At 43.7% G+C, this 20,124-nt stretch overlaps 2 protein-coding genes across 2 annotated transcripts; one reads left to right on the top strand and one right to left on the bottom strand.

Moving 5' to 3' along the window:
* Nucleotides 1-3,854: 3,854 nt before the first annotated feature.
* Nucleotides 3,855-11,485, bottom strand: LOC110514371 (uncharacterized). Its single transcript, XM_090210141.1, has 5 exons — nucleotides 11,381-11,485; nucleotides 11,143-11,232; nucleotides 8,136-8,207; nucleotides 7,341-7,940; nucleotides 3,855-7,084 (listed from the first exon to the last, which is right to left on the bottom strand). Exons 3-5 carry the CDS (start codon nucleotides 8,155-8,157, stop codon nucleotides 5,466-5,468), a joined length of 2,241 nt encoding a protein of 746 aa, XP_090066267.1. The 5' UTR covers nucleotides 8,158-8,207; nucleotides 11,143-11,232; nucleotides 11,381-11,485; the 3' UTR covers nucleotides 3,855-5,465.
* Nucleotides 11,486-17,242: 5,757 nt separating this feature from the next.
* LOC110518153 (GTPase IMAP family member 7-like) lies at nucleotides 17,243-19,856 on the top strand. The gene is made up of 3 exons (XM_036953872.2): nucleotides 17,243-17,419; nucleotides 18,027-18,083; nucleotides 18,249-19,856. Exons 1-3 carry the CDS (start codon nucleotides 17,389-17,391, stop codon nucleotides 19,148-19,150), a joined length of 990 nt encoding a protein of 329 aa, XP_036809767.2. The 5' UTR covers nucleotides 17,243-17,388; the 3' UTR covers nucleotides 19,151-19,856.
* Nucleotides 19,857-20,124: the final 268 nt, after the last annotated feature.

Genomic DNA, 20,124 nt, shown 5'->3' with positions numbered 1-20,124 from the left:
TCTTACATTTCTTTCTTACATTTTTCCAAGTTTCAGATCAAATTAGCGGTCAACTAAGCGTTGTTCTTTGTTGTGTTTACTATAAGCCAATTTTTGTTATATTGAAGTCAGTTTGAGAGGGATAAAAATGAAGGTTACTCTGAGCAAGTTTCTCGTCTGCACTCGCCGCCATCTTCCTGTAACTCGTTGTTGAATTATCAGCCCAACCTCACATTCGATTCGCGCATATATGTACAAAATGTATTTCAGCAGATTTCGTTCGTTTTGTGCATTTTGTGTGGTTCAAATCGTTCGAAAATACACGAATTTATGTGCTATTTAATTCGTGGGACACGATTTTAACCAGTAGGCGACACCAGCCCAACCTCACCTTCAATGAATTATAGACTACTGACCACCGTCCATGGTTCTTACATTTCAACATGCCTATCAAATCGACGAAGGCTTTCGTTGGTGCCAGGGCTTAGTTTTGCTTTAGCTAATAGATACATGTTTATTGTTAGGCCTATTTGGTTTTAATTTTCCCTTGTTAATCCTAACATTTCACAAAGCTAAACACGATATAACAATGGCGCCAAAGTTAGACTGCTGACAATAATGTAATTACTTATTCAATAATTAAAGTTGGGAATTCAAACATTGCAGATTATTAAATAAATGTTACCACATACCATTCGGTCAGTGACGATATGATACAATACACTGACTGGTGCACTAGTGGGTGGGTGGGTCTGGGACAAAGGGTGTGTGTGGCAATGCATTGCTGTTTGAAGTGAAGCACGTTGGCAATGCTTGCTGTGACTTGTAGTGCACTGCAGGCTGTATGGGAGCAGGGCAAAATGAATTGACAACTCAAATCATTATGTCGTGAGAAATGTGTTTGACACGTGCTGTGGATGACGTTTTAAACCAAATCCAGAGACACATCAAAGATGTAGTGGTCCTTCTGAACTGAGCTGCAGGACAGGAAGAAAACTCCTTAAAGATGTCAGCATGGGACCATTGGTGATTTTAAAAACGGCTAAAGGGATCAATGGCTGTGATGGGTGAAAACTGAGGATGGCTCAACATCCAGGGCCGGCCCTCTCATTAGGCAAGAGTAGGCGACCGCATACAGCGACACTTGAACTTGAATCTGCGCCCCAGATCGGCTACTAACCCGCCCGCGCACCAGACACCAGCTCAAAGCCTTGCTGCAGTTCCCGCCTCCACCCCATTCCCGCTTCTCCCGAAGTTCACTCCCACTCCCACCTTGATAGCTAAGGTGATGCGTATGTTTATATGGGATTATACAATTGTGAACCATGTCTAAGAGACAAAAACTATCAGGAAGCGACATTTTTTTTAAACTACTGAAAAAAGGGGCACAATTTCTACAGGCGGTGAGTTTTAACCTTTCACAAGCAGCGGCTCAATTGAACTCAACCAGGGTATTCCTCCAAGACCACCGCTCTGGTGCGGCTTTCGCTGGCACATTAGCAAGCGCAAAATAGTTGGCAGAGGAGATGGGTATTGAGCCCTGTTTTCCAGTGCACGGTCCATCCCGTGACTGAGGATGAGCCTGTGACCGAACCTCAGCAGAAATTCTAAGCACATTTCTTTCATCAGATTATTGATTATGCTATCTAGTCTGTCAACGAGCGCTTTACCCAGCTCGAAGAGCACAGCAGTGTTTTCAGCATCCCATACAACATCTGCACCATCAAGGACATGAACACTGCATCACTTATCAGGGACTGCGCTGGAGAAGGCCCTTGCGTATAGGGATTCCAGGGACATTGACTCAAAATAGTTGTGTAATGAGCTCAAATTCTCGAGCAGGAGACTGGACAGTGAGGCAAAACCACTGGACGCACTGGAGTATATATCCAGACATCAAATGGCCTAGTTGTTTCCCAATGCAAAGCGAGTCACCTTGTCTTTGAATAAAAGGTAACTGTTGTTGATCACACACTCGCATGAATTCTATCACCGAGTAATTTGTAAGAGAACTCAATTATTTATCACCGGTTTACTTTGTATTTTTTTTCAGATTTAAATAGATTACATCTCTCTCTCCCCTCTCTCTCAGATTATTTGATTTCAGAACCATGGACAGCTACCGAGAGAAAACAGCGCTCACTGCATTGCATCACCACAGCAGAGGAAAGAGGCCACTCTCGGCAGGCCACAAAATAAATAGATGCTGAAACTGATTTTGGACAATCAAATTCAATATGTAAATAAACGACATTCGTTAAGGCTGGGTCATTGATATAAAGCTTATTTTACACTGCTCCAGCGAAACAAGGCCCGCCATGCATTTACGAAAGCACTTGTTCCCAAAGCTCAAAAGACATCACTCTTTTTTACTGTTCTACAGGAATATTAAAATATATGTTAAATAGTTATTTTTAGTGTAATTGTAACAATTGTGGCGTCGTTCCATGTGTGATAACAGGTGGCATATTATTAGTAAGAAACTATGTTTCCTACTGTAGGCAGTTGGCTGCATAGTGATTGCAACAGTGTAACTCTCCGATGCAGGGGATGAAGTAAAATTCATTTTTGCCCGTTAAGGAACCTCCTATATGTGCACGCGCGCATCAACATTTTCTATTGGCGTAATTATGGAATTACATGTATAATTGGAGCCTATTTATGCCTATTCCCAAAAATAAGTGGTAAGCCTACCTGTTTGATAAACACAATTATGCTATCCATAGATATCGGTATAGCCAAATACTCCAATACTGTTGCATGTATTTCTTAAATACCTTCGTGTCTGGGAAGGGCTTGATGTGTTTGGTTAAAACCAGGACTCGTATTGAGTGAGGGTATCACACACCCTTTGTTAAAGAACAGGGCAAAAAGGACATCTATTGTTTGCTTCAGATTTTCAAAAATAATATCCAGATTATATAAAGCGTTCTATAAAAATGCTAGTTTTAAATGCCAGAGAAAGACGTGACTCCGATGCTTACGGGGATATTTTGATTCCTCTCTATGGAATTCTGACACTGAGCTGCAGCCTATAATATTCAAGGAGACAAACAAATAGACTTTGCTATTCTGTCCCTATTAATTGAGCCTTCCGCTTTCTTTTTAAACCAAGGCGGCTTTTAGGGAAGCACTTCTGTTTTTGGGTTATGAAATGGACGAGAAGCCAGCAGTTGAAGCTTACATTTTTCTGCCTCAGTAGAGCGTCACTCTAGGTGGAAATGTCACGTTTGAAAGTGCCATGCTTAGATTCTTAAGGATGTCTAAGATTTCATTATTTACAATCAGCATTGCAAAACATACACTGGTTTGACATGGGAGAAATATGGCCTATGACTTGGGCTGCTATTATGTTGTTCGACCATTAGTGGAGAAAAAAAATGGCCCAAGGCCAAACTTACTACAAGGGTGGAATATGCATATTTTTTGTCTCGCCTAGGACGGCAGAACGTCCAAGAACGTCTTTGAAGTGACTCACAATAATGACATAAATGAAAGACTGAAAAGAACAATACAAATATATAGAAACTAACATCTTGTATTCAACAAGGTACCAAAGTAATATGCAAAAAAGCAAAAAACACGGCAAGGTAATACTTTTTGACCTAAATGTTTCCATGTGGTGCAAATCCAACACAACATATCCTGCCTCCTTATTTTCAAGCATGGTGGTGGCTCCATCATGGAATGGTATGCTTGACATCTGCAAATACTGGAGTTTTTCAGGAAATGTGAAAATAATAATGGGCAAATATTGCACAATACAGGTGTCCAAAGCGCTTATGAGACTTTACCAAAAAGACTCAGCTGTTATCACTGAAAAAGGTGTTGAACGTGTATTGACTCAGGGGGGTGATACTTATCTAATCAAGGTATGTCAGTATTAGATTTTTCATGAATCTATTTTTATTTTTTACACTTGGACAGAGTATTTTGTGTAAATTGTTGACCAAAAAATGTAAATTAAATCCATTTAACTCCACTTTGTAACATAAAATGTGAAGAAATCCAAGAACAGGCGTTGAAAGTCTTCAAACAACATGGCATGTTACAAAACGCATAGCAAAAAAAACTTCATTTGGTCATCTTTTGTGCTTCATATTTAGCAACGCTCTACACAATTTATTACTTTTAACACTATGTGTTTGGGCTGAATCAATCTGCCTTACAGTTTCCTTTTTTCTCCGTGAACAATACTGAAAAATATTTTTTTTCTGACAAACATTGCATAATGTATGCTGACAACTTGTACACATCTGGACAGACATACAACATATGAAACAAGTTTTATCATAACAAACCAGCAATACATCAAATATTGTGATTATGTCCCTTCCACAAAGGGTGATTGGTGCTTCAATAATTTTAACATCCATTAAAATGTCAATACCATCTGAATTTTCCTTAGGAAACTGCAGAATCAACAATGCTGATACCTTTTACTCTGTCCACTGCAATTTGTGTTCTTTGCTTTTTGCAGTTCCTATTCTAGTTGCAGCTGCTGCTCCACTTTCTACTGTCATTACAAGTCCTAAAAATGGAGCTTGTTGCTCCTGCTCCCAATAATCATACATGAATGTGCAGACTGTGGCAGAAGAATTAGAATTAGTTGGTTAACATAGATAATTAAGATGTCTCAACAGCATAATATGCTTGCATGATATTCTTATTAGAATGTATCCCTTCAGACTCTGGTGTTGGCAGTTGCACTTCCTCCCTCAGTTGGGGCTCAGTCACCTGGGATCCAGAGAGGGGAGAGGTCAGGCTTGTCTTTCACATGTCCCTGGTGCTATGCAGAATATCAGAAAGGGAAGAGGACAGGAGGGAACATTGTCCTCATATGTGGATGTGTCTTTACCTATTCTTAAACCATGTGAAGGGATGGTGTGATTCATGGGGAACCAATTACTTGTCTGTGCAAGTCACTCCCTCCTTTGACTTTGGGGGATGTTTGTGGTAGTCTCTGGAACCATTGTATGTTATCTCTGATGTTGTAATTATCCTGGGATAGTGTATGACCTAGAGGCTCACTCCCCTCAGTGAGCTTGTCCAGGAGTGTGGTCAAGAAGAGGTTTTATTGAGATGGGAGTATCTGGAGTTGACAATTTGATTTATGCCATTGGATGAGTTGGTGTTTTTGTGCTATGAAGTACCAGGAACGAGATCTGAACCTCGTCTTAGGGGCCGAACTGAACAATGATTTATAGCGAATGCTATCTGGCTACGGGATACTTCTTTCTCATTTAAAAAGTCTCACCTTGTGACCGGTTCCGAACATTTGTGGTTTGTTATGTAGACTGGGGGGTGGATCTTTTGTATAAAAGATATCAGTAGCCTTTGTGTTGTGGCTCTCAACGGATCATCAGAAACGGTGGTGATTCGTTGACAAGCCATTGCTATTCCAAAGCTCTCACTAATAAAGATTTGGTTTAAGTAAAACTGACTTGTGTGATAAGTTTGTCTCTCCTCATTTGATAATACAGAAATTAACTCCAAAAGAAATATTTTTTTTCCTCCTCACGTCTTTTTCTCTCCTCACGTCTTTTTCTCTCATGTATTTTTCTCTCCTCACGTCTTTTTCTCTTCTCACGTCTTTCTCTCTCCTCTTCACATCTTTCTCTCTCCTCCTCACATCTTTTTCTCTCCTCCCCACGTATTTTTCTCTTCTCCTCACGTATTTTTCTCTTCTCCTCACATCTACAGCGCCACAGCTCAAATGTTTTTATCCTCTCTGCACAGCTTTCTCTCTCCTCCTCACAGCTTTCTCTCTCCTCCTCACGTCTTTCTCTCTCCTCCTCACGTCTTTCTCTCTCCTCCTCACGTCTTTCTCTCTCCTCCTCACGTCTTTCTCTTTCCTCCTCACGTCTTTTTCTCTCCCCCTCACGTCTTTCTCTCTCCTTCTCATGTCTTTTTCTCTCCTCTTCACGTCTTTTTCTCTCCTCACGTCCTTCTCTCTCCTCACGTCTTTCTCTCTCTTTCTCATGTCTTTTTCTCTCCTCCTCACGTCTTTCTCTCTCCTCATGTCCTTCTCTCTCCTCACGTCCTTCTCTCTCCTCACGTCTTTCTCTCTCCTCCTCATGTCTTTTTCTCTCCTCTTCACGTCTTTTTCTCTCCTCACGTCCTTCTCTCTCCTCACGTCTTTCTCTCTCTTTCTCATGTCTTTTTCTCTCCTCTTCACGTCTTTTTCTCTCCTCCTCACGTCTTTCTCTCTCCTCACGTCCTTCTATCTCCTCACGTCTTTCTCTCTCCTCATGTCTTTTTCTCTCCTCCTCACGTCTTTTTCTCTCCTCCTCACATTGTCCTCTCTCCTCACGTCTTTCTCTCTCCTCACGTCTTTCTCTCTCCTCCTCACGTCTTTCTCTCTCCTCCTCACGTCTTTCTCTCTCCTCCTCACGTCTTTCTCTCTCCTCCTCACGTCTTTCTCTCTCCTCCTCACATCTTTCTCTCTCCTCCTCATGTCTTTCTCTCTCCTCACATCTTTCTCTCTCCTCCTCACGTCGTTTTCTCTCTTCCCCACGTCGTTTTCTCTCTTCCCCACGTTGTTTTCTCTCTTCCTCACGTCTTTCTCCTTCCTCCTCCTGTCTTTCTCTCTTCACAAGTCTTTTTCTCTCTTCCTCCCGTCTTTCGCTCTCCTTCTCACGTCTTTCGCTCTCCTCCTTACGTCTTTCTCTCTCCTCCTCACATCTCTCTCTCTGCTCAAGTCTTTTTATCTCCTCCTCACTTCTGTTTCTTACCACATATCTCCAGCTCCACAGCTCCTCAAATATCTCCATCTCAAGTCTTTTTCTCTCCTCCTCAAGTCTTTCTCGCTCCTCCTCAAGTCTTTCTTGCTCCTCCACACGTCTGCTCCACAGAGGCCAATAGATCCTCGTCATCTTAAACATAATTTCCATCCCCATAAATTCTTGTCTCTCCTCCTCAAGTCTTTTTCTCTCCTCCTCAAGTATTTTCATTTCCTCCACTCGTTTTACATCATATTCCATAATGTCCTCCATTACTGATAGATATGTAAAACCGTCGGTTAAGATAAGTATTCCCCGGTCCAATTCTTTCTCGACAATCGAAAAGCTCAGCCCCGTCTTCATTGAGATGTACAATAACAACTCTGTTTTAAAGCAAAGAGACATGATTTAATTGTAGTGTTATTGACACTTCATCCAGCTGTTTTTGATGGAACACTGATCATTTGTCAGTAAGACTAGATTGTATTTTCCTTCTTTTTTTTTTACATCATAAAGGTATTTATTTCATATTTTTATTTAACCGTGCAGGCAAGTCAGACAATTTGAATAACTGGATCACCATTCTAAGTTGTTATTGACCAGCAAGTTAAATCTAAATCAGAAAGAGCACTAACTTACCACTCTTCGTTGCTCCGGATGAAACAAAGTAGTACGATCTGTTATGTACCACAGTCCGCATTCTGTTGATCTTCTCAAACAGTTCTGTCACCTGGTTTGGAGGACCAGACTCATTGTTGAACACATGGTATCTCTGACCATATCTCTGAATAACTTGCCCCAGTGGTTCACCTGCTTTTTGGATATAGTCTTCTATCGATGTACGTTTCAACATGTCTCCATGTGTGAAGAGTATCATGGTGAACTTTCTCACCTCCTCACCAAATATATCCTCCATCTTTTGTACAGCTGCATTCTGTTCCTTTGTGAACCTGCCCAGCTGGATCACCAGGAGGAAGATATTGACGACTTTGTATGTTTTGTTCTTTAAGGATAGAAACAGTTCGTTACTGGACACCTCAGCACAGTCTAGTCCAGGAGTGTCCACGAGAGCTATCTTCCTCCCACAAACAACTTCTGTCTTCCTCTCACAAGTTTTTGTCACAGTTGAGAAACTACATGATGATTTGAACTCTTCCCTACGTAGGATGGTGTTTCCTGAAGCACTCTTCCCACATCCAACTTTCCCAACCAGCACAATTTCTATAAGACAATCAGGATCTAAAACACAAACAGTGCATGTAGTTTATACATAGTCATCTCAAAAATGTACTAAAATAAACTGACAGAAATATATATTTTGCTTGAAAAGACAGATGGTTTATTTAACACTAATGGTGAAGATGAAGAAGAGAGAACAAATAAATTACTTTGAACTTGTTCTCAATGTCTGATAATTGTGACTAGTTGTCTTACCAGATAAGGGAGCCTGTGCCATATCATCTCCCTCTGCACATCACCAGGGATGCACCATATTACAGATAGTCACTGCAACAAAGTAAGCAGGTGCAAAAATGGGATTCAACTACATTTGTATTTTGAATTAATGCATGAGCCGTGCTTTAAATGTTTGACCCCTAGGCTCCTCACCAACGTAATAATGTTTTAAATGCAGTAGATTTACTCCCAGTGGTAGGCTAAACCAAATATTGTTCTTGCTGTTTAAAAAAAATATATACACTACCGTTGAAAACTTGAGTCACTTAGAAATGTCCTTGTTTTTTTTAAAGAAAAGCACATTTCTTGTCCATTAAAATAAAATCTAACTGATCAGAAATACAGTGTAGACATTGTTAATGTTGTATATTACTATGATTTTTTTACGGAATATCTACATGGGCGTGCAGAGGCCCATTATCAGAAACCATTCGGCTGATTTTTTACGGAATATCTACATAGGCGCGCAGAGGCCCATTATCAGCAACCATCACTCCTGTGTCCCAATGGCACGCTGTGTTAGCTAATCCAAGTTTATCATTTTAAAAGGCTATTTGATCACTAGAAAATCCTTTTTGCAATTATGTTAGCACAGCTGAAAACTGTTGTCCTGATTAAAGAAGCAATTAAACTGGCCTTCTTTAGACTAGTTGGGTATCTGGAGCATCAGCATTTGTGGGTTTGATTACAGGATCAAAATGGCCAGAAACAAAGACCTTTCTTCTGAAACTCGTCAGTCTATTCTTGTGCTGAGAAATGAAGGCAATTCCATGCGAGAAATTGCCATGAAACTGAAGATCTCGTACAATGCTGTGTACTACTCTCTTCAAAGAACAGCACAAACTGGCCCTAACCAGAATAGAAAGAGGAGTGGGAGGCCCCGGTGCACAACTGAGCAAATGGACAAGTACTTTAGAGTGTCTAGTTTGAGAAACAGAAGCCTCACAATTCCTCAACTGGGAATTTCATTATGTTAGATTCTGGGTTAAACCTGGAACATTGTTACACTCAGAAGGATAGTATCTAACAGTGAAAGAGACTGGTTTCTACGCCAGAAGTTAATAGATGGCTTTGGAATGTGTAGGGGAGACGGGTGGAGACCTTAGAACCTAACAATGTCACTGAGGGAGAGAGGGTTATGTATAATGTTTACATTATGTCAGGATATGCTATTGTTAGCCATCAGGGATCCTATGGGTGGGTCCTCTGGGAGGAGAAGAGACACAGTCTGGTATCAATCACCATGACAGCCTTGAGTTGGGGAGGAGTGAGCACTTTGGGGTAGAGGTCAGGTCAGATGAAGTGAGGAAGAACAGATCTCACTAAGGTTCTGTCTAGCAACAGAGATGCATTGGCTGTTCAGATGTGGTGGTGGAGACTCAGCCTAGGAGAGAGGGTTAAATATCAGTGCTTGTGTGAAATGTGTGTGTGAATGCAGCTATATCGACCGTTTGGGAAGAATTAAACTTGGTTAAGCTTCTCTAGTGTCCATTGAGTTATTTACTCTGAAAATAACCTAACAATTAAATAGTACCCTCAAAACACCAGTCTTAACGTCAACAGTGAAGAGGCAACTCAGGGAGAGGCAACTCTGCTAGCCATCTAGGCAGAGTTCCTCAGTCCAGTGTTTGTGTTCTTTTGCCCATCTTAATAATTTCTTTTTTTGGGCCAGTCTGAAAAATGGCTTATTCTTGGCAACTCTACCTAGAAGGCCAGCATCCCGGAGTTGCCTCTTCACTGTTGACGTTGAGACAGTTGTTTGCGGATACTATTTAATGAAGCTGCCAGTTGAGGACTTGTGAGGCATCTGTTTCTCAAACTAGATACTCTAAAGTACTTGTTATCTTGCTCAGTTGTGCCCCGTTACTTGTCCTCTTGCTCAGTTGTGCACCGGGGCCTCCCACTACTCTTGATATTCTGGTTAGAGACAGTTTGCGCTGTTCTGTGAAGGGAGTAGTACACAACGTTGTATGATATCTTCAGTTTCTTGGCAATTTCTCGCATGGAATAGCCTTCATTTCTCAGAACAAGAACAGACTGGCGAGTTTCAGAAGAAAGTCTTTGTTTCTGGCCCTTTTGAGCCTGTAATCGAACCCACAAATGCTGATGGTCCAGATACTCAATTAGTCTAAAGAAGGCCAGTTGTACTGCTTCTTTAATCAGGACAACCGTTTTCAGCTGTGCTAACATAATTTCAAAAGGGTTTTCTAATGATTAATTAGCCTTTTAAAATGATAAACTTGGATTAGCTAACACAGCGTGCCATTGGAACACAGGAGTGATGGTTGCTGATAATGGGCCTCGGTACACCTACGTAGATATTCCCCCCAAAATCTGCAGTTTCCAGCACAATAGTAATTTACAACATTAACAATGTCTACACTGTATTTCTGATCAATTTGATGTTATTTTAAATGGGCAAAAAAAAAAAGTTTTACTTTCAAAAACAAGGACATTTCTAAATGACCTCAAACTTTTGAACGGTAGTGTATGTTTTGACAATAAATAAGCAAAACATCTTCTATTTTGAAGTGTAACATTTCTTGTAATTGAAACACCTTGTCCTTAAAGTGACAACCAGCAGTTGAAACATTAAAGTGTCCCCCCAGCCCATTTCTGTAAAAAACTGAGGGATGGGGCTGGAAAAATGTGACCAAATTCATAGACAGAGCAAAGGATGCAAGGATTGACCATCCAGTCATGATAACAAATTATATTGTTTTGGCTATTTGAGGCTATTTGTTTAAATCTCCTTTTTTTCTCAAATACTGGAGTAAAACAAGCTTCTACTTTGGGTTCTGATGGTGTCTGACAGTTGAACTAAGCTCAGGAGGCATTTATAAGTTATATTCTTCAAGAATCAGTGGGTACATTTCAAATTATTTATAACTCCAGAAATGGATGTAGCAACTACAGATTGCCCCTTTAAGCTGAACAAATCATTGAAATGTAGCTTGTGGCTAGCCCAAGTGCCTATTGGGCTTACCTTGAAGTTGTTGGTAATGTTGGGTGACTTTGTCCTCTTGAAAATGTCCATACTTATAGGTTACAATGAAAATGCGTCATGTACAATTGTCTGAAATGACAAGAATTTAGAATTAAAACATGTAAATGTACTAGGTACAAGAAACACCAGGGAGATACAATTACCTTAAACTTTTGGTACAATGAGAATACTAAACTCAGTGGACTGAGCCCTTGTTACATATTAGCTGTTTGCTTACCAACTACACAAGGCAATTTGCAACTGCAAGCAACTTCATATAGCCACCCAGAAAAAAGGCACACGGACACCCAGACTTCAGGTTGAATTGTTTTTTAGCTGCAGTAAAATATATCCAACAGTGATGACAGGCATTGACGAGACGGTCACAGACACACGTTCACAGGTTAGGTAGGACATTGATATATCTTTTAGGAAGGAGCTACAGTAACGATACATGCCCTCAATGTGAAGTTACATCCATCCATAAATACAGAGCACAGGTACAACCCTTTTCACATAAACATTTTAAGGTAACGTTATTAAGAAAAAGCATTGAATTACCAATAAATAACTTGCTAGCAACAGCTAGTGTGACATTAAAGCGCACGGACTGACAGTGCTAGTTAGAGTGTAATCATCATGGCAAGTTAGCAAACACTTGATTAACTTGTCGAAATATACTTTAAATGCATTAACGGCAACAAAAAATATATACATAGTCACATTCGATAATGACTTTGGGATATATGAACCTGTTTTCAAAATACTATTGTGTTATAGTTTTAAACAGTTTTTATCTACAGAGGAAATAGACACGAACCTGCTCTCAGAATATCTCTCTCAGACTGAAGAGCAGGCGGACCAACTTTCCAAATAGGGGAGAAGCACTAAAAACCCAATAGTTGTTCTTTCGAGGAAAATAATGCAAAAAAGGTCCGTCTGAAGACCTCTCGTATTGCCAACCTTCCTACAATGGCAGTACATATTTTTTTTAATGAATTCTACGACACATAATGAAAGGAAACGTATCACACCCTTTAGTGAAGTGAATGGTTTCACCCACTACTCTGCCAGAGAACCGCGTGTCATGTTGTCTTGTCTCTGTCCTTTCCCTTCACCCTGTCTCCCTCTGCTGGTCGTGTTAGGTTACCTTTTCTCCCCCGCTTTCCCCCAGCTGTCCCTTGTCTCCTCTAACTACCCATTCACCCCGTTCCCCACCTGTTCCCTTTTTTCCCTCTGATTAGGTCCCTATATCTCTCTCTGTTTCTGCTCCTGTCCTTGTCGGATTCTTGTTTGTTTGTTTGTGTGTCTCATGCCTGAACCAGACTATCATCGTGTGTGCTGCAACCTTGTCCTGTCCTGTCGGAATCTACCTGTCCATCTGAGCCACGTATGTTCGTCATTAAAGTACTCTGTTTGTTAATTCGCTTTTGGGTCCTCATTCACGCACCATAACAGAAGAATCCGACCAAGAATGGACCCAGCGACTTCGGATCCTCTCCACTCAGCCGTCGAGATCCAGGGAGCGATGCTAGGCAGACACAAGCAGGAATTGTCTGCTGCTCGACATGCCGTTGAGACCCTGGCCACCCAAGTCTCCAACCTCACAGAACAGGTTCACCATCTCCGCCTCGATCCACCGGCCACTTCCAGGGCTTTCGAATCTCCGGAGCCCAGAATCAATAACCCGCCGTGTTACTCTGGGGAGCCCACTGAATGCCGCTCGTTCCTCACCCAGTGTGATATTGTGTTTTCTCTCCAGCCCAACACTTACTCCAGGAGCACTGCTCGTGTCGCCTACGTCATATCTCTCCTTATTGGACGGGCTCGTGAGTGGGGCACGGCAATCTGGGAGGCAAGGGCTGAGTGTACTAACCAGTATCAAGACTTTAAGGAGGAGATGATACGGGTTTTTGATCGATCTGTTTTTGGGGAGGAGGCTTCCAGGGCCCTGTCTTCCCTATGTCAAGGCAATCGATCCATAACAGACTACTCTATTGAGTTTCGCACTCTTGCTGTCTCCAGTGGCTGGAACGAGCCGGCCTTGCTCGCTCGTCTTCTGGAGGGTTTCCGCGCAGAGGTAAAGGATGAGATTCTCTCCCGGGAGGTTCCTTCCAGCGTGGATTCCTTGATTGAACTCGCTATTCGCATTGAGCGACGGGTTGATCTTCGTCACCGAGCTCGTGGAAAGGAGCTCGCGCTCTCCGTCGCCTCCCTCTCCGCATCACTACCATCTTCCTCTGCCGGCTCGGGTGCTGAGCCCATGCAGCTGGGAGGTATCCGCATCTCGACTGAGGAGAGGGAACGGAGAATCACCAACCGCCTCTGTCTCTATTGCGGTTCCGCTGGTCATTTTGTCACTTCATGTCCAGTAAAAGGCCAGAGCTCGTCAGTAAGCGGAGGGCTACTGGTGAGCGCTACTACTCCTGTCTCTCCTTCAAGATCCTGCACTACCTTGTCGGTCCATCTACGCTGGACCGGTTCGTCAGCTTCCTGCAGTGCCTTAATAGACTCTGGGGCGGAGGGCTGTTTTATGGACGAGACCTGGGCTCGGGAACATGACATTCCTCTCAGACAGTTAAAGGAGCCCACGGCCTTGTTCGCCCTGGATGGTAGTCCTCTCCCCAGGATTCAGCGTGAGACGCTACCTTTAACCCTCACTGTTTCTGGTAATCATAGTGAAACCATTTCTTTTTTAATTTTTCGTTCACCTTTTACACCTGTTGTTTTGGGCCATCCCTGGCTAGTTTGTCATAATCCTTCCATTAATTGGTCTAGTAATTCTATCCTCTCCTGGAACGTCTCTTGTCATGTGAAATGTTTAATGTCTGCTATCCCTCCTGTTTCCTCTGTCTCTTCTTCACAGGAGGAGCCTGGTGATTTGACAGGGGTGCCGGAGGAATATCACGATCTGCGCACGGTGTTCAGTCGGTCCAGGGCCACCTCTCTTCCTCCACACCGGTCGTATGATTGTAGTATTGATCTCCTTCCGGGAACCACCCCCCCCCGGGGTAGACTATACTCTCTGTCGGCTCCCGAACGTAAGGCTCTCGAAGATTATTTGTCTGTAGCTCTTGACGCCGGTACCATAGTCCCCTCCTCCTCTCCCGCCGGAGCGGGGTTTTTTTTTGTCAAGAAGAAGGACGGGTCTCTGCGTCCCTGCATAGATTATCGAGGGCTGAATGACATAACAGTGAAGAATCGTTATCCGCTTCCTCTTATGTCTTCAGCCTTCGAGATCCTGCAGGGAGCCAGGTTTTTCACTAAGTTGGACCTTCGTAACGCTTACCATCTCGTGCGCATCAGGGAGGGGGACGAGTGGAAGACGGCGTTTAACACTCCGTTAGGGCACTTTGAATACCGGGTTCTTCCTTTCGGCCTCGCTAACGCTCCAGCTGTCTTTCAGGCATTAGTCAATGATGTCCTGAGAGACATGCTGAACATCTTTGTTTTCGTTTACCTTGACGATATCCTGATTTTTTCACCGTCACTCCAGATTCATGTTCAGCACGTTCGACGTGTCCTCCAGCGCCTTTTAGAGAATTGTCTTTTTGTGAAGGCTGAGAAGTGCACTTTTCATGCCTCCTCCGTCACATTTCTCGGTTCTGTTATTTCCGCTGAAGGCATTAAGATGGATCCCGCTAAGGTCCAAGCTGTCATTGATTGGCCCGTCCCTAAGTCACGCGTCGAGCTGCAGCGCTTTCTCGGCTTCGCGAACTTCTATCGTCGTTTCATCCGTAATTTCGGTCAGGTGGCAGCTCCTCTCACAGCCCTTACTTCTGTCAAGACGTGCTTTAAGTGGTCCGTTTCCGCCCAGGGAGCTTTTGATCTCCTCAAGAATCGTTTTACATCCGCTCCTATCCTTGTTACACCTGACGTCTCTAGACAGTTCGTTGTCGAGGTTGACGCGTCAGAGGTGGGAGTGGGAGCCATCCTTTCTCAGCGCTCCCTCTCTGACGACAAGGTCCACCCATGCGCGTATTTTTCTCATCGCCTGTCGCCGTCGGAACGTAACTATGATGTGGGTAACCGCGAACTGCTCGCCATCCGGTTAGCCCTAGGCGAATGGCGACAGTGGTTGGAGGGGGCGACCGTTCCTTTTGTCGTTTGGACTGACCATAGGAACCTTGAGTACATCCGTTCTGCCAAACGACTTAATGCGCGTCAGGCGCGTTGGGCGCTGTTTTTCGCTCGTTTCGAGTTCGTGATTTCTTATCGTCCGGGCTCTAAGAACACCAAGCCTGATGCTTTGTCTCGTCTCTTCAGTTCTTCAGTAGCCTCCACTGACCCCGAGGGGATTCTCCCTGAGGGGCGTGTTGTCGGGTTGACTGTCTGGGGAATTGAGAGGCAGGTAAAGCAAGCACTCACTCAAACTCCGTCGCCGCGCGCTTGTCCTAGGAACCTTCTTTTCGTTCCCGTTCCTACTCGTCTGGCCGTTCTTCAGTGGGCTCACTCTGCCAAGTTAGCCGGCCACCCTGGCGTTCGGGGTACGCTTGCTTCCATTCGCCAGCGTTTCTGGTGGCCCACCCGGGAGCATGACACGCGTCGTTTCGTGGCTGCTTGTTCGGTCTGCGCGCAGACTAAGTCCGGTAACTCTCCTCCTGCCGGCCGTCTCAGGCCGCTTCCTATTCCCTCTCGACCGTGGTCTCACATCGCCTTAGATTTTGTCACCGGACTGCCTTCGTCAGCGGGGAAGACTGTTATTCTTACGGTTGTCGATAGGTTCTCTAAGGCGGCTCATTTCATTCCCCTTGCTAAGCTTCCTTCTGCTAAAGAGACGGCACAAATCATCATCGAGAATGTTTTCAGAATTCATGGCCTTCCGTCAGACGTCGTTTCGGACAGAGGTCCGCAATTCACGTCTCAATTTTGGAGGGAGTTTTGCCGTTTGATTGGGGCTTCCGTCAGTCTCTCTTCCGGCTTTCACCCCCAGTCTAACGGTCAAGCAGAACGGGCCAATCAGACTATTGGTCGCATCTTACGCAGTCTTTCTTTTCGCAACCCTGCGTCTTGGTCAGAACAGCTCCCCTGGGCAGAATACGCCCACAACTCGCTTCCTTCGTCTGCGACCGGGCTATCTCCTTTTCAGAGTAGCCTCGGGTACCAGCCTCCGTTGTTCTCATCTCAGTTCGCCGAGTCCAGCGTCCCCTCCGCTCAGGCTTTTGTCCAACGTTGCGAGCGCACCTGGAGGAGGGTCAGGTCTGCACTTTGCCGTTATAGGGCGCAGACTGTGAGAGCTGCTAATAAGCGTAGAACTAAGAGCCCTAGGTATTGTCGCGGTCAGAGAGTTTGGCTCTCCACTCAGAACCTTCCCCTTAAGACGGCTTCTCGCAAGTTGACCCCGCGGTTCATTGGTCCATTCCGTATCTCTCAGGTCATTAATCCTGTCGCAGTGCGACTTCTTCTTCCGCGATATCTTCGTCGCGTCCACCCGGTCTTCCATGTCTCCTGTGTTAAGCCCGTTCTTCGCGCCCCCGCTCGTCTTCCCCCCCCCCCCCCATCCTTGTCGAGGGCGCACCTATCTACAGGGTCCGTAAGATCTTGGACATGCGTCCTCGGGGCCGTGGTCATCAGTACCTAGTTGACTGGGAGGGGTACGGTCCTGAGGAGAGGAGTTGGGTTCCCTCTCGGGACGTGCTGGACCGTGCGCTGATTGATGATTTCCTCCGTTGCCGCCAGGTTTCCTCCTCGAGTGCGCCAGGAGGCGCTCGGTGAGTGGGGGGGTACTGTCATGTTGTCTTGTCTCTGTCCTTTCCCTTCACCCTGTCTCCCTCTGCTGGTCGTGTTAGGTTACCTTTTCTCCCCCGCTTTCCCCCAGCTGTCCCTTGTCTCCTCTAACTACCCATTCACCCCGTTCCCCACCTGTTCCCTTTTTTCCCTCTGATTAGGTCCCTATATCTCTCTCTGTTTCTGCTCCTGTCCTTGTCGGATTCTTGTTTGTTTGTTTGTGTGTCTCATGCCTGAACCAGACTATCATCGTGTGTGCTGCAACCTTGTCCTGTCCTGTCGGAATCTACCTGTCCATCTGAGCCACGTATGTTCGTCATTAAAGTACTCTGTTTGTTAATTCGCTTTTGGGTCCTCATTCACGCACCATAACACCGCGGTGTTCTATGATATTACTTTGTGCGCAGCGCGAGTGAGGTTGATGGAAACTCTACTTTTTCACAAGGCTAAGGATCAAAGTCCAAACCAAACATTAATTTGTTGCTTTTTCATGAAATCCACCGGACAACAGTGACTACGATGGCGACTTCACAATTGGGAAAGCATGAACGTAAGTACTCAAATGTGATTATTGATTACATTCGGCGTATTGTGTTGTCTATTCTGAGTGTTGTGGATTACTTATACCAGAATGGGTGAAAAACCTAAAATTGGCTTTCTTGACCCCCATTGCCACACCTTGATTCAGACAACATGCCATTTTGTTTATGAAAAGTGTAGGCTCCATACTCTGTGCTACTCCTGTGTGTGTGTGTGTGTGTGTGTGTGTGTGTGTGTGTGTGTGTGTGTGTGTGTGTGTGTGTGTGTGTGTGTGTGTGTGTGTGTGTGTGTGTGTGTGTGTGTGTGTGTGTGTGTGTGTGTGTGTGTGTGTGTGTGTGTGTGTGTGTGTGTGTGTCATACTTCATATCTTATTATGGAATCCACACAAATGGAAAACATATGTTAATACATGTTTCAAGATAACTAAATCTATGATAATGCATGAACTCTACTGCTGCTCTGTAGACTACTTACTGCACTTGATGTTTTAATAAGGGTACACTGACTGACTTGTATCGGTTGACTGATTTACTCAATAAATCCTATCTGAAATGGGATTGTTTTTTAAAATTATATCTTTAGGGATATTTTAATACATAATTGTTATTCTATTACAGCAAGTTCAGGGGGACAACAAAAGACAAAAAGAAACAGCATTGCCACCCCTATAGAATGTAAGCATAACACACACACACTGCCATACAATGATTGTACAATATGTTGTGGAGCAGAGTACATTAACAATAGTGTGCACCTTTAGACAGACACACTGTGACAATTTTAACTTCTTTTTTTAATTTGGGTCTTGAACTGAAGTAATAATTTTGCGTTGTTTTTAGTTTCCGAGCTGAGGATTGTCATAGTGGGGAAGACAGGAGCAGGGAAGAGTGCATCAGGAAACACCATCCTGGGAAGTACAGAGTTCGAAGTAGATTGTGCTGCCCAGTCTGTTACCAAACAATGTGATAGGAGCAGTGAGACAGAGATGGGCATCACAGTCATCGACACCCCAGGTCTGTTTGACACACAACTCCCAGAGTCTTCAGTGAGGACCCAACTGGTGGAGTGCATCGCCCTCTCCTCTCCTGGACCCCATGTCTTCCTGCTTGTTGTCCAAATTGGTCGTTTTACAGAGGAACAGCAGAATGCTGTTAAGAGGATCCAGGACATATTTGGAGAGGCAGCAGTGAGACACACCATGGTTCTGTTCACCTGTGGAGATAAATTAAAAAAGAAGAGCATTGAGGAGTTCATCCAAGAGGCTGATGCAAGACTAAAGCAGCTCATTGAGACATGTGGAAACCGATACCACGTCTTCAACAATGAGAACACATACGACCGTGAGCAAGTAAAGCTGCTGATGGACAAAGTTACAGCCATGGTGAAGGAGAATGAAGGGAGGTGTTACACCAATGACATGTACCACCAAGTGGAGAAAGCCATACAGAGGAGAGAGGAAGAACTGAAACAGGGGTATGAAAAAGAGCTGAAAGAGAAGGAAGACCTGGAGTCAGAATTAGAGCGAGCAATGAAGGCACTGGATCTGAAAGACTCTGATATACAAGAAAAGCAGAAACAGATAGATGACCTGCAGGCACAAGTGAAACGGATAAAAGAGGACAAAGACTTGCTAAAAAAGAAGAAACAGACAGTCAGAGAAAAGGCAGAAAAAGACTTTGACAAGAAAAATATTGTTGTTAAATTCGCTAAAAAATCTGCTGAACGCTGTACCACACACTGATGTTCTGCACAAACATGTTGTAAAAGAGCAGAGCAGTGGCAGAGACTGTTGGCATGGTGTCATTATGAAGTTAATGCTTGACTTCATAACTATCACTGCTTGGTGTGGGCAGCCATGTTAGGCTTGGACAGCCATGTTAGGCTTGGACAGCCATGTTAGGCTTGGGCAGCCATGTTAGGCTTGGGCAGCCATGTTAGGCTTGGACAGCCATGTTAGGCTTGGGCAGCCATGTTAGGCTTGGGCAGCCATGTTAGGCTTGGACAGCCATGTTAGGCTTGGGCAGCCATGTTAGCCTTAGACAGCCATTTTACTGTAAGTGATTATACATGGACTCTGCAAATACAACAGCAGCCAGAATTTGAGCACTTATGTTGCACATTAACCCAGTTCAAACACCTGTATTATCAGCCAGACAAAGACAATGATACAAATAATGCTTGTGTTGATGGCTTTTTGCATAATGCTTGCTTACATAATGCAATATTAATCTCATGCTAATGTATATTATATTCTATGATGAATATATTTTCATAGAATGCTAGAGGAGTTTGTTAACCATATGAACTTAGTATGTATTTTGCTTTATTCAAATGAGTTGTTTAATAGAATGACTGTTCATGTCATCTTTGATCTTCATGGTACAATGACTTTAGAATGTAAAGTTTGGACTTCACATTGCAGTAAAGTGTATCTTTAATTAACCTTCCATTTTGTAATACAGTGTCAATGTCCTTTGTTTTTACTCTTCATTAGTGTGTGTTGGGTTTGCACAGAAAGGCACTGAGCAGTGTAATAGTTAAAAATAGTGCTGGTTTAAAAAAACAAATGAAGTTCATTTAATATTTGTTCCTGTTTGCTCAAGAAAAGACACAAACCACGAAAGCAATATTTTTAAAGTATCAATACAATGTCCATGAAAATTAGCAGCCATTGTATACTTAAGCAATGAGGCACCTTGGGGGTGTGGTATATGG

Source organism: Oncorhynchus mykiss, chromosome 19 (genome assembly GCF_057628025.1).
Source record: "Oncorhynchus mykiss isolate SJ-2025 chromosome 19, ASM5762802v1, whole genome shotgun sequence".
Lineage (NCBI taxonomy): Eukaryota > Metazoa > Chordata > Actinopteri > Salmoniformes > Salmonidae > Oncorhynchus > Oncorhynchus mykiss.
Note: the sequence above shows the minus strand (reverse complement) of the source record. Positions and strands in the feature narration are given on the sequence as shown.

What these genes read in the sequence shown, in the direction of transcription:
- LOC110514371 (XM_090210141.1), bottom strand. Translation starts at nt 8,157, where the DNA reads ATGGCACAGGCTCCCTTATCTG. An exon ending in GGCACAGGCTCCCTTATCTG is followed by an intron (nt 7,941 to 8,135) that starts GTAAGACAACTA and finishes TTTGTGTTTTAG; the next exon opens with ATCCTGATTGTCTTATAGAA. An exon ending in ATCCGGAGCAACGAAGAGTG is followed by an intron (nt 7,085 to 7,340) that starts GTAAGTTAGTGC and finishes GCTTTAAAACAG; the next exon opens with AGTTGTTATTGTACATCTCA.
- LOC110518153 (XM_036953872.2), top strand. Translation starts at nt 17,389, where the DNA reads ATGGCGACTTCACAATTGGGAAAGCATGAAC. An exon ending in ACAATTGGGAAAGCATGAAC is followed by an intron (nt 17,420 to 18,026) that starts GTAAGTACTCAA and finishes ATTCTATTACAG; the next exon opens with CAAGTTCAGGGGGACAACAA. An exon ending in CATTGCCACCCCTATAGAAT is followed by an intron (nt 18,084 to 18,248) that starts GTAAGCATAACA and finishes CGTTGTTTTTAG; the next exon opens with TTTCCGAGCTGAGGATTGTC.